At 46.9% G+C, this 13,315-nt stretch overlaps 2 protein-coding genes and 2 long non-coding RNA genes across 6 annotated transcripts in view; 2 read left to right on the top strand and 2 right to left on the bottom strand.

Moving 5' to 3' along the window:
• The window catches only part of LOC119130302 (H-2 class I histocompatibility antigen, alpha chain-like), a 346,995-nt gene that overhangs the window by 57,783 nt on the left and 275,897 nt on the right, over positions 1 to 13,315 (bottom strand). The gene's annotated exons all lie outside the window — the stretch shown is intronic.
• LOC119130478 overlaps positions 1 to 13,315 on the top strand; it is a 340,541-nt gene that overhangs the window by 55,020 nt on the left and 272,206 nt on the right. The gene's annotated exons all lie outside the window — the stretch shown is intronic.
• The window catches only part of LOC119130460, a 180,183-nt gene that overhangs the window by 21,411 nt on the left and 145,457 nt on the right, over positions 1 to 13,315 (top strand). The window lies entirely within an intron of this gene.
• Positions 1 to 13,315, bottom strand: part of pvrl2l (PVR cell adhesion molecule related 2 like) — a 62,197-nt gene that overhangs the window by 16,468 nt on the left and 32,414 nt on the right. For both annotated transcript variants that reach the window (XM_037263998.1, XM_037263999.1), the window contains exons 4-6: positions 10,047 to 10,340; positions 9,506 to 9,623; positions 8,911 to 9,059 (exon numbers count right to left, since the gene is read on the bottom strand). In XM_037263998.1, coding sequence (XP_037119893.1) covers positions 8,911 to 9,059; positions 9,506 to 9,623; positions 10,047 to 10,340 — 561 coding nt within the window. The remainder of the gene's footprint in view (positions 1 to 8,910; positions 9,060 to 9,505; positions 9,624 to 10,046; positions 10,341 to 13,315) is intronic.

Below are 13,315 nucleotides of genomic sequence, written 5' to 3'. Positions count from 1 at the left end.
CTTGCTTCCTGTTGGTGTGAGCCAAATTTGCCCCCACGGACGCAACGCAAAGTAGAAGCCAACGCAGATACCGCAAATCCGGATAGATCACATTCTTATATTCTTCCACGCTTGACCTAACGTTCTTGCTGCAGTTCAAATTCACTCTTGTATACAGAGATACTCAATTCAAGTGGGCGGGGCCAATCTATTCATCTATCGTGGGAGGGTCTGCTACGTATCCCCTGCGATGCCATTACTTTGTGTACCTAGTGAAGGGTCCAGTGAGTACACAACACACACACATCCAGAGAGGTTTATTTGTAGAAACGGCACGCACACATCTTCGCCTTCAAAGCGCCACCATATTCACCGTCCCTCAAGCCCACACTGTCTGATTCTTCCCAGTGGCCTCATTAGACGCCAACACCGGCTTCCGATGACGGGAGATTAGCGCAACCGGACTCACGCTGGGCTCTAACGCACACACACACATGTAGCCAGATGATATTTTGGGGACATGTGAAGCAGTTCACGTTTGATGCGAATCCCGGCGTGGCGCCGCCAGTCAATGCGGACATGGATGCCAATCAAACAGCTGGTGGGATGAAGTTGCGCGGAAGCCAAATGATTGCTCATCCCCGTGAAATAATAGCAACACTAATAAAGATGACGTGTGTGTGCGCGTGTGTCATCGTAAGTGTGTAAACAAGAGGATGGGAAATTGAAAGAGAGCAAAGACAGCGTCGGATGATTAGAAGAAAGCATAATAAGAAAGCAAGGACAACACGTTAGTCAATAAGGAGGACAAGATTAGGTTAGTACAGAAGGAGAAAGAAGATGGCGTTAGTAAGTAGAGCGAGATGTGAGGTGGGGATGAGCCAAAGAGATCCTTGGAAGTGGGCGGGGCCCGTCGGGACAGGAAGTCCACGTCCGCTGCGAGTGACACATGGCGTTAAAACGACAACTTGGCTTGGGCCGCCATGCCCTCAATGTTATTTATATTCAAGCGAGATGATTTCAGAGCGTTTTTCATATTTATGATGAATATTTCCCAGCAGCCTTCACATCGCGGCAGCGGCTGAGTGATGGCCGTTTTTTAATCACGCCCTTTCTACAAAAGCTCAACCGGGCAGCCGAGAAGGAAGATAAGGACGATACTACACTATACAGGCCACTTTATTAGGTACGCCATCAGCGGAGGGGGGGGGGGGGGGGAAGGGAAAAAGTTTTTCCGACAAATAATGGATGATAGTCCAAAAGAAACTGTGAATATGGTAATTCCGGAGTTGCAAATGGTAACACTGATCCAGTCGCCGCATTGCAAGAGGTTCAAAGCGGGGAAGTCGGCCAAACTTTTCTTCAATGGCGGCAGGCCGACCGCTTAAAATGCAACACGCTGAGAAACGTGACTGCGAGAGGCAGGCAGGGGGGCTTCCTATCACTCTCCGCATTAACGTCATGTTAAGATTAAGGCGTCCGCTACGGCGGTCGGGATAAACCCCGGCAGAGGATTTAGCGTGCGGCGAGGTAGCGGCGGCGAAATGGAAATAAAACTCGCGTCACGGCAGGATGCTGTTCGGTTGCAGCGAATACACAAACACAAACAGAGGTGGGAGGAAGTCTCATATGTAAGGCTTAATCTTCATATATTCTTTATCCTTTGCGTAGAATGACTAGCATTAGCATGGTAGAGCGAGATTCCACATGAGCTCAAGTTACAATATGATTTTTCATAATGACTTGAGCGTTCAATTTGTGTTTTTCCCGACGAGTGCGCGTAAAACAGAGAATTAGAGTGGTGGGTCTTTATGCAGCAATTTGATCCGTGAATTATTTAAGACAGCAAATGTTGTTTACGCGCCTGCCAAACAACCAGAGTGGATGAAAAAGAAAAATGACATGTCTACAGTTTGGAATGATCTTCAACGCACATTATCATAATCCAGCGTTTAATCACGCCACTAATAAGATGCCTGATTCAGCATGCCTTTATGTCTTCCATAACACACACATGCTCCATTTCTCTCCTTTCTAAAGCAGATGTTAATCAGTGAGAACAAAATATGCTGCAGCAACACATGTAGACAGGCAAAAAATATATCGAAAAAATATACAGAAAAATATTATACTGCACCCTGGTGGCCAAAGTGCACACACCATTGAGTTATTTATTTATTATTATAATATTTTTTTTTTTATAATTTATGATTTATTTTATTTCTCATAGCACCCAAAAATCCTGAGATATTTTTTTGAAAGAGCAAAAGAGATTCTGACTCTAAAAGCTGCAAAAGTAATCCGAGATGAAAAAGTGCAGGAGTGATGGGTCCCGTCGCCCGCCTTGCTCAAAGAAGATTTCCGTCGTCATATTAGCGCTCTGTCATCGTAATCATGGTCTGACCGGCGGAGCGTAAGTGCTTCAGTCCGAAAGTGGCAATCTGCTTTTGATTAAATCAGAATTTCCAGGAGCGCGCTCGCCACTCCGGTATCGTTTTCTTGCGGAATTGCGCCCGGCGGGCAGGTTCAAGAAGGTCGCGGGTGGTTCAGCCTATCCCGACACTCACGATTTTTTTTTCTCCCTCTCTCAATGAGAAGATGTTCTACATAAAGTTTAATGGCCTCGCCACCGTGACGAGGAAAGGTCAGCGGGGCGTTGCGGATGATTGAAATGTTCCAACTCATTTCCATTTTCTAACATAGCGACGAGATGCAAAGCTAATTCTAAATTGCTTCTAACTTGACGAACATAAGTTGAAGTTGCATCCAATTTTTGGTTCTGAAATAGAGGCATGACCTTACACTGCATGAAAACACACACACACCATAAGTCAACCTGCCACAAATGCCTTAGATAAGCACTTTGGACAGCCGTGGCGAAGCACAACAAACAAAAGTCTTGAAGGGGAGCAAAGGCTCGACCTGAACAAAGGACTTCCAAACAACTCTTTTATTTTTACACTCGACTGCAAAAAAAAAGAAAAAAAAAGCCATTCTTCTTCTCCGCAAATATATGAGGCTCTTTACGCAGCGACCCATCATTTCCAGACCATTTTACAGCTCCAGCCACATGCGCGCACACACACACACACACACACACACACACACACACACACACACACACACACACACAAACGGGAGTGAAAGTAATTTCCGCTGTTTTTAAGCAGTGAATGCTTCCAACTGGGAGGATTAATGGTCTCCTCTTCACCTTTCTGGAACTGTCAGAAAACGTCAAAGTCCATGTGTGCACAAAATACACACTCCGATCTTACATCTACAGTTAGCTTTAGCCAGCTAGCACGACAAGCAAAGGTTCACATTTTGACGAATTGCCGAGCGACTCGTAAATGTTGCGAAATCGACTTAAGTGTCTTCCCGAATTATTCCCTTCGCAAAACGTATAGCGACAGACTGTCACGGGAAGAAATATTTCATTTAAATGTGTGATGATCCATCTTGTCACTGTGCTACACACACACACACACACAGATGCCTAGCGTGGGTTCAGTGGTTTAATGAACATTATTGATGACCGGGCTTGAGCGAGGCGGGTGTAATTAGTGGCTTGTCTCGCACCTACAAGTCTGCGGCTTCATTAATTCAGCGCACGTGCGCGTTCGTATTCATGGGCACATCCACACACGCCCATCCGCAAGTTACACACACACACCGCATGAGTAAGCTTTTGCATGCTTTTTTAGTCTTATTGTGCATTCGGCACGGTTGACGCCGATCAACAAAAGCAGTCATCAGTCGGGGCCTTTCGCCGGCCCGATCCGACCACCCTCCCTTCTGCCCACCCCTTCTCTCTCCTCTCTGGCTCCATTCATCCATCCCAGCTCGCTCTTAAATGCTTTGCGGTCGCATGAGTCTAAGTGAAGGACCACTGAGTGGGAGGAGGAGGACGAGTAGAAAAAGGTAAAATACACGAGGTCAGGATCCACTTAACTAGCATCCCAGGAAGCAGGATTAAGTGCTTCTCTTTGCTCCCTCTAAAAGTAGACTAATGGCCAAGACAAGCGCACTGAAAAGGGAACCAGCACAAGGAACTAGCAAGCTAGCAATTGTAGCTGAAATGGGCGATCCTAATATTTTGATGTTGAGGTTCTCCGAATCAACCGTTGAGTGCATCTAACTTTTCCGCAACGTCACCACGCCATGGGCACAAATACACAATGCCAAGAATGATTTTTTTTTATACTGCGCCGTGCTGCCAAACATATCGTACAGACTGCCGCTGCTTACAACAAAGAAAAAAAAAAGTACACTTTAATAGCTAGAATTCCACTAATAGCTTTTGCTCACCTTCATTGTGATCATGTTCAGACTGCCTTTAAAAGTAGAAAGCCACGGATAAATAATTAGCATGCACCGTATATAATCAAAGATGTCCATCAAAGATAATGATAAAAAAAAAAAAAGTCGCTACTTAGACACCAGGAGACACAAAACCTGTCCAATGAAAAGCATAAATTTCAGAAATTAAAGTTGAGGAAGCCAGGATTAGGGAATTTATATTTTTTTATGTATTTTTAGCTATTGTTTTACGAGCTATTTTTAAATGATCGGCGTAAGATGTTTTGAACATTTTCATGGCTACATACACACGGCGTCACTCTCGGAGCCAATTAAGGTGCTTAGAAAACTCGGGTGCCCAGTTGCATTGCCGCCACAAAGCGGATTAAGCGTTGAAATGGGAGCGGTATAATACCCACTTGTGCTGCTGTTAATGACCATGTCCAGGACATGGAATGCAAGCACAACGTGGATCATATTGTACATCTGTGTGCCAGTAAGCCGCTAAACCTACCTGGCAACAACACGTCGGCTGGCGGCTTGCATGAATCCCTATTTGTATGCGCCTGTGAGGTTTGTTGAATGCTCTGCGGTTGTTTGAAGAAGAGCACGTTTGAAGCTGGAAAATTACCCGAACACGGAGACTACGTTTCGTTAGCCCTCCCGCGACGCCTCCTCATCCGGCGTTCGTTGATCATTTCTACACCACTTAAAAATAGCTCATAAAAAAATATATTAAAAATCAGGCGAAACGAAACGAGCTCCTCCAACCTCCTCCTCGGTGGATGTGCTGCCCACGGCGATGGCCGTCTGACCCCGACCGCCGTCCCCTACCGGCTAATTGAAAGGCGCTCAGCGGGACGGGAGCGTGACCTGTCTGGCTCGTCATTACACGCGCACGTACGCACACACTAAAACAAACGCGGGCAATTAGAGCGAGACACGGGCACAGGCGGCGGATTTTCCGAGGTGTTGGGTCACAAGGAGCCTCGAGTTACAGGAAAACGAATGGGCCTTACATGAGTGTGTGTTGCCAAAATATAAATTGTACTTGCTTGTGTAATTTCATGGATGTGCACTCCAGAGACAAAAAAAAAACCAAAAAACATACCATGTTGAGGATTTGGCGTGGCTTCAAAAGACTTTTAGAAATCAAATTGAGCACCAGCACACTTTCGGTGTGTGGTAACGACTGCCTGCTTGGTGTTTGATTTGAAACATGTTGGAAAATACGCTAAAGTGTTAATTACTTTTTAGTCACAGTTCAGAAACACTTAAAATTCAATCTGGCCGCTTTCACAGAGGAAATGAAAAAGTTTTGAGAAGCTGAAAATGAGAGAAGTTGGATTTGAAAATATTTGAAAAGGTGTTAGAAGATTTAATTATTTCCAAACATACTCCTTAATGTGTCTCCTTACTGTGTCTCTGTTGCCGTGGCAACCGGTTTCCAGCCTCACCTTGCCTCCCGAAAGACACAGATGACAAAGAATGCGTTCCGTACGAGGTGAGACGTCGTGACCGCGCACGTGAAATATTTAAACGGAAGATCAAATACGATACGGTGTGTTCCTGCCTTTTTCATTCTTTCTGAAGTGCCTCGACAAGTGCGGCGCACAGCACACTCGAATACGGTATTTCTTTAGATATGCTTGTTCGACAGGCAACTGCTAAATTGTATGCCGCCGTAGCGTGACACTTAGCGTAACATTTTTGGTTGGCAGTCACAACATCAAGCCCACCATGCTCGTTTAAAGTTCATCAAAGTTAATTACAGCCGCGCGCGCGCACACGCACGAGCGGCCAGTCGAGAGCTATTACATGCTCAGCGGAAATGTTTCACATTTGACGCTAAATTGGAGGCTAATCCTGATTAAGTGTCATTTGTGTGTTTCATATCCTGACTGCGGCCTCTTGCCTTTATTGGATCATTTCAATTAAGCGCCTATTACGCAGCGTGGCGTGACTAAATAAGCTAAATATTAGGAACGGTACTCGGGGTGATGTACACTAGTGCAGATTTTTTTTTGCACACACAATAAGAACTTTTTGTGACTATTTAAGAACTAATTTAAGACAATATTTTGCAGATTTTCACTATTCACGCATGGCAGGACTCTACTTTCCTATTAGCTAGGGCTTTGGCACCACCTAGTGCAGGGGTGGGCAAACTGTTTGACTGGCGGGCCGAATTTGGTTCTAAATTTTGATCGGGGGGCCGAACCAGGAGCAGATGGATGTAGTGTTTGTGTGAAGTAATAGAAATGACATGTAAAGGTCATTGCATAAAAGGTTTGTACTTTTAGTAGGTAGTAAAGCATGGATATTCAAAAAAAACTTTTAGAAAACAAATGCATTTATCAACAAGCATTAAAAAAAAAATTCACCCAAAAACTACTATCAGTGATTCTCATTAAATACGACACTGTTATTATGAATAATAGTTTCCATCACTTCAGCGCCTGCAAGTCAGATTTATGAAACATGTTTATCTAATGAGGCAAAATTACATCAAACGACAAACATTCTGACCAAATACATCATCTTGAAGAATCAGTGAAAGAATACTTCTAAATAAAGTAATAAAAAAATCAATAGTATTGTTGGTCTCCCTTTTTTGCTAGTGCATCATGGTCTGGAGTAAAATTTGTTGTGGTAATTCTTAGGATAGAGCCGAGGTGTCGGTCCGTTAACCTAGATCTGTGACGGGCTTTGTTGACGTTCATGTGGCTGAACGTCTGCTCACACACGTAGGTCGTAGGTCGAGCCAAATTGCCCTCTCTTTTTTTAAACACTCGGCACTCAGTGTCCACCTTTCTTTTCCTCGGGCCACTCATTTTAATGGAAGGATGTGGCCCGCGGGCCGTAGTTTGCCCATGTCTGACCTAGTGGCATTTTAGGGTGCTGCAGGAAGAGTGCAAAAATCCAGATTGACTTCAACCACGTCAGTGTTTGTCACGAAGAAGCTCCACGAGAGGAAAAGCATGTAAGCTCTCCACCCTCCTTACAAGTCAAACATCAGAGGCACACCGCTGCTTTCATCCGACGTTTAGCAGAACAAAGTTTCGACGTACACAGGCGGGCAAATTAGCGATCTTGAAGGAACCCAAACGCCAGCGAGGCTCCGCTGAACCTCGCGTGGGTTGTTAGTTTGGAAGCACCATGTTCTGATTAACATTGCATAAGTGGAATATGAATTAAGCAGATTAATCCAGTTATTTTCAACCATCTCTGGTCTTATACCGCCCTCTGCTGGAGATGCAAATAGATAGGGCCAAGGTGGGGCACAACGTTACAGTGCCCAAGCTAGCTAAGCTAACTCCTTGTTGGAGGACAACGCGCGCGCTGCGAGGGAATGCCACCCGAACAAGCTTTGTTCCGGCAGGAGGGACAATTCCAGATCTTTAGTCGTGATCTGTCACCCGTGTTCTAAACGCATCTGAGCTCTTGTTCCTCGCGCCTCCGATTACGCGCCGTAATCCCGCGCGGCGGCCGCGGGGGAAGTGTTAGCGAGGGACGATTTTGCTGAGCGGTCAGGCGAGACGAGCCGGCGTGAAGACACGTCCCTCGGGCCTGCCGAGCTGTCAGCTTTCCGACGTGTTTGGCGCGCTTGTGCTCTGGATCAATGTGTGAAGGTGATGGAAAACGTAAACAAGATCATTTTAAAATGATTTGCAAAAAGATTGGCTCGAGCAAGCCGTATTTTCCTTTTCTTCAAAATGATGATATAGAAGAGTCGCCCCGGTTTCTTGTCAGCGAAAGTGACAACAGGTGCTCGAGAATAATTTCAAAAGTGTGTTTTGAAATAAGAATCATTTGTTACTTACTGTATTTGGGTCAGTGTTCACTGCAATACTGAAGTCACTTCAACAGAAAACATTTGAAGGAAAAAAAAAAAAGAAAAGAAAGTCGAGGGTAGGAGGGGTAAAAAGCGAGCCGCCTCGCAAAGATGAAAAGTGTGCCCGGGCCCGCGATGAAGACGCGTTAGCATTCTCTGAAGTTGCAAAGAGTTGAGAAAGAAAGAAAGAGACCAAACGCCGGCAAACTGGCTCACACCAACTTGAAAGCTCGCAGAAGAATCCAGAAGGGCTCGACCGCGCCAACGCAGCAGGGCCACAAATTTACGACTCGGGTGGGCGTTTCAGTTCAACCTGAATGGACTTCAGTGGAGCTTAGTCCACTTCTGATTGTGTTGAGGGGGAGTAGGAGGGGGGGGGTCATTGTTGTATTGTGTGGCCCTGCTGAGGGGGCCCGCGTCAACCCGCAAAAAAAAGCACAGAAATCAATGCTAAAGATCTAGAGAGGCCTGCACCCCCGCAGTTCTCAGATCAGCCTTCATCCCAGTCTGTGTGTGTGTGTGTGTGTGTGTGTGTGTGTGTGTGTGTGTGTGTGTGTGTGTGTGTGTGTGTGTGTGTGTGTGTGTGTGTGTGTGTGTGCATTATGTGCATTGTTTAAAACCAACAAGTTGACTAAAGTGAATGTGCATGTTGAGGAAAATTCAAAGGCTTAAAGCAGTGGTGGTTCTAGGGGGGGGGGGCAGCAGGGGCCAGGGCCCCCTTTAACTCAAGTGTGTTTGATGCACTTCAAGACAAGACACACGTGTGCAAGCCCGATAGCCGGCGCCGGCTGACTCACCGATGACGAGGGTGGTAATCTGGTGCTTGGCGGCGCCGTGCTTGTTCTTGACCTCACAAATGAAGGTGGTGTTGACGGTGTCGTCCACCTTCCTCACCGTCAGCTTGTTGCCGTCCACCAGCACCGAATCTGGCAAGGGGCCCGACGCCCTGGAGGAGGAGGACGAGGGAAGGACAAGATGGAGGGAGCGTGGGAAGAAGGAAGACCAAGTGAGATGAAATTCTCACGGACAGCCGCAATGCGCGCCATCTGTGCGTTAGCGATGGTAAAAACGCCGTCATTAACTCTTGTGCCGTCCTTGGTTATTTTGCAAATTTAATCTGTTTTTATTTTTTGGCAGCTGTAGCGCATTGCATAAAATCCTGAAGGGAACTACAACGCCCAGCAATCTGCTTCAAGATGTTTATTCCCACTGCCACTCAGATTTTATGGTCAAAATAAACAGAAAAGCAAGGAAATTTAACCAAGTAAGTGTTAGCTTCATGCTAACACACAATGCCCCAAGCCATAGATGGGCTAACGAAACTAGCATGAATGATACAATGTGAAGCAACGGATATTTTAGGGGAGATGAGGATGTGAGCAGCCATCTTACGCGGTCCAGGTGACGGTGGTGGGTTGCGGGTTGCCGTTGGCCGTGCAGACCAGTATGGCGTCCGAGCGGCCCATGTACCAGTTGTGGTCGTAGCCCTCGATGGAGACGGAGGGGGGGTCTGCGAGGGAAGAGTCGGACCACATACACAGTTGACCGAGAGAAACACACCAAGTCTTTCTAACGTTATAGAGTCTTCTTTTGTTAAACGACCGAACGAACGGAGACGTGCTACATCTGGGCGCGGTTTCCTCACCGCCGCCGCTAACGACTCTGAACCTGTTTTAATCCCTTGTAAATTAACAAGACATCGAAAGGATTAAATGTACGTGTGTGGCCATCTTGTTCTCTTATGCTAATCCTAAAGGAGGCATACTTTTGTATTTTAAGAGACTTTTTAAATGGCTTCTGGAGTGGCTGCCCTTTCATTAAGTGTGAAAAGAAATCTTTTGTTCTGTGAAAATTTATCTGAGAGCGAGCTGCTCTGAATTATGATGTCATCAAACAATGTGTGCGGCTAATATTAAAGGTGTGTGTCTCTTACACTCCACAGAGAGCCTGAGTTGGTGCGTCCAGGTCTTGTCCTGGGTGCGCTGGTCCACCATGCAGGTCACCTCCCGGCCGTCGTCGGCCGGCGTGGGCACCAGCCGGTACTCGCTGCGCACGGTGACCGTGCCGTCGGGCCCGCCGGTGCTGCTGGTGGTGTGGTTGCCCCCCACCGACGCCAGCCACTTGATGGTCGCCGCCGGCTTGGCATCTGCCGCCTGGCACTGCGCCACCACCATCGCCTTGGTGCCCGCCTGCACCGTCACCACGTTGGCAGAGTTTTTGGGTTTGGCTGCGGAGGAGGAGGAGAAACAACCCGTGATGAGAGAGCGGCACCATTGCTGCTATTTGTTAGCCTGTCTATGACATTTTGCATTGCTTGTTAGCATGAAGCTAAAGAGACCGGTAGGAGTTGTTTGGCTCTCGGCGTAAACGTCAGGAAAAAAGGGCCTGGTGGGTTTTATCTGGATGACATTTTGGACATCAAGTAATGTCTTCAGACATGAGGAAAAGTCAGAAGATGAGCAGATGCCACCACAATGCGCGTTCCACGAAAGGAGCCGTCAATCATCTGGCAAATGTCTTGCTTTTTGCTTTGGCCATGAGATGCACCGCCTTGCTTTGCAATATTTTATTTATTCATTCCGCAGCTTCCCCGGAATGACTTTCCGGCCTTTCTTTGTGTGCTTCAGATTGCGTCTGAAAGGTTGCTGATGATTTCCCGAGCGTCTAGCATACCGAGGCGGCGATTGTGTCCCGGGTCGGTCGCGCCGACGCCATCTCCAGGGACAACTATTTGGCCTTCTCGCCTTCCCAAACAGGCTCTCCAAATCCGCTTCTTTATTATTACTATTTTTTTTTAATCCTTTGCTTGCGCGCTCACAATGACGTGAGCTCGATGAGCGGCTTGACATTTACGCAGCGACACAGACAGATGCGCTTCATCTTCAATAAACTCCTCTCAGACCATAACATATATTTTGCTTGAGTCTCCGCGCTTGGGCGAACGGATGAAGGATTGGAAACCGATGCCTTTCGTCTTTGGCGGGTCGCCAGTTAGCGTCGCAAAGACGCCAGGGCGGCCGCTGGAAGACATCTGTCGCCCTGGCAATTTCTTCTAATTAAAGCAAGCGACCCGCGTCGGCGCTCCCCCCCCCCCCCCCCCGGCCTGACCCGTACGTGCGCCATTCTGCAAACGACAACACCGGCAGATGTCACCGCCAACGTTAAATCCACTTAATAACTCACCAGGCGTGTTCACGGACGCTTAAGCTTGATGACAAACACGGAGGGGGACATTAGGGACTTGTTAATGATTGATTAATCAATAGATGGGGTTGGCCCCTCGAGCGCAATTCTATTTGTTAAAATACATGGCGAGAGGAACTCTGATTGCAGAATAAATCAGATTGGCAATATTGAGGAATTAAAATATCATTGATGGCAGATTTTTCTCTCTCGCTCTCTCGATTGTATAAAAGCAGCTTGTAGGTCACGGCGGAACAAGTCATTTGGAGTGGCTGCCATATTTAACCTTTATCAAACACGCGCAGACCCTGCAATTTGTCCACGTCGCGCTTTAATTCACAGCGCGGCTCTCTGCGGCATGAATGAGAATTTAACAGCGGTGTCTTTTTTGGCGAGCGCCGTCGGTGTGGATTTATTCGTCGATCGGGCGATGTGTTGTTGCGCCGGTGAAAAATGTCGGCTAGGATTTGTTTGTCGCACGCCGCCCTTGTCTCGGCCGAGATAAACATCTGTTTGTCTCCCGGGCCGCTAATAAAACATCAATACTGAGGAAGATGGCGGAATAGTTGCGAGTCGCTCTGCGGCCGTGTGACAACCCCTAATTGGCCGGCTGAAAATGTCGGCAAAATACATTAATTTGTCTGATTGAGACTCATTTTGTTTTCATTGAAGACGTGAGCGGCTCTGCAAAGTGGCTGCGATACGACCAGAAGCGGCCTTTGCATTAAAAAAAAAAAAAAAGTTATTTTAACACTTACAAGCGCTGATGTGAAATCAGAGCAAAATTCGGCCTCCGCTAAGGAAATATATTTTCAAAAATGCGGGAAGACATTTTTTACCGGAACCCCATATATCACGCATAAAGCTGTCATGGGTGTCCCTATTATTGTGGCTGACCTAAATATACGGCTCCCGGCCGGTTCTTTATTGCCGTGCATCAAAACTCGATAAGATTGCGTTGCGTGGCCGTGCCGCCGCATCCGCTAATCGGATTGTTTGGCGGGATTATCTCTCGGAGTGTAAATAAGACGTGATATGATTTCTGGCGCCTCGCCACCGAACGTGACAAAACGCCGGCCGGAACCTATATATCGAAATTTCAAATTTATTGAATAAGATCAAAGGCCTTGATCCCGACGAACTGATATTTGCGAAAGGCCTTAGAAGTAAGGTCGGCTAACCCGAGCAAACGTGAAAATGTTTTTTTTTTTACCATGTGAAGTATTTAAGAAATTCGACCTTGAGACATTCTCGCATCTGACGCTGGTTTTATGTTGAAGGACAAGTTTGTTTCTGAAGGACCACTAGAAATACACAAAAGCGGAGACTTGAAAAGCAGTATGGCGGACGATTTGAGTCTTTTGAGGTCAGCTTTCTGGAATCTTTTTTTTGTGCGTGTGTGGAGGAATCAGACAAAATGTTCTAAAAGAGCTCCTTCAAACCAAATGAACCAATTTTCTTTCTTTTCAGGCTGGGCTTGTTAAAACGTTTTCCATGAAATTTCATGTCGCGGACTAAAAGTGGCTTCCGCCGCTGATGATTTGAAAAGTACTGATCCAATTCCAGGCCTTAGCGCCGCTTTTTCTCTGAGCCAATCCACGAAAGGCTGACTCAACAAGCGAGATGGAGTGAAACTATGTTGACGATTGAAAAGCCCACGCATCTTTTTTTTTTCTTTTCACGCACACTCTGCCTCCGCTCTGTTCTTTTCACCGACATACCTGCTCTGATTGTGACAATTTGCGCAACAAAAGACGAGGAGGGCTTCATTTGCGCGCTCCGGTGAACACAAACATGTCATAAATAGACGGGAGAATGTATTTGGTAAAACGCAGCGGTGGGGTTCAAAGTGCGGCCCTCTCGCAAGCCCCCCCCCCTCGTCCATCATTATCGTGGGAACGCTTAATGCGCCGGCTCTTTATCGTACGAACGCAGATGCCGCTCGCCTAGCGACGGGATTCCTTCCTCGCGTCGATCTCGCCGCGCTTGGCTGCGCTGCAAATGGCCTCTCATGTGGGA

Source organism: Syngnathus acus, chromosome 11, assembly GCF_901709675.1.
Source record: "Syngnathus acus chromosome 11, fSynAcu1.2, whole genome shotgun sequence".
Taxonomy (NCBI): domain Eukaryota; kingdom Metazoa; phylum Chordata; class Actinopteri; order Syngnathiformes; family Syngnathidae; genus Syngnathus; species Syngnathus acus.
This window is presented reverse-complemented; position numbering and strand designations above follow the sequence as displayed.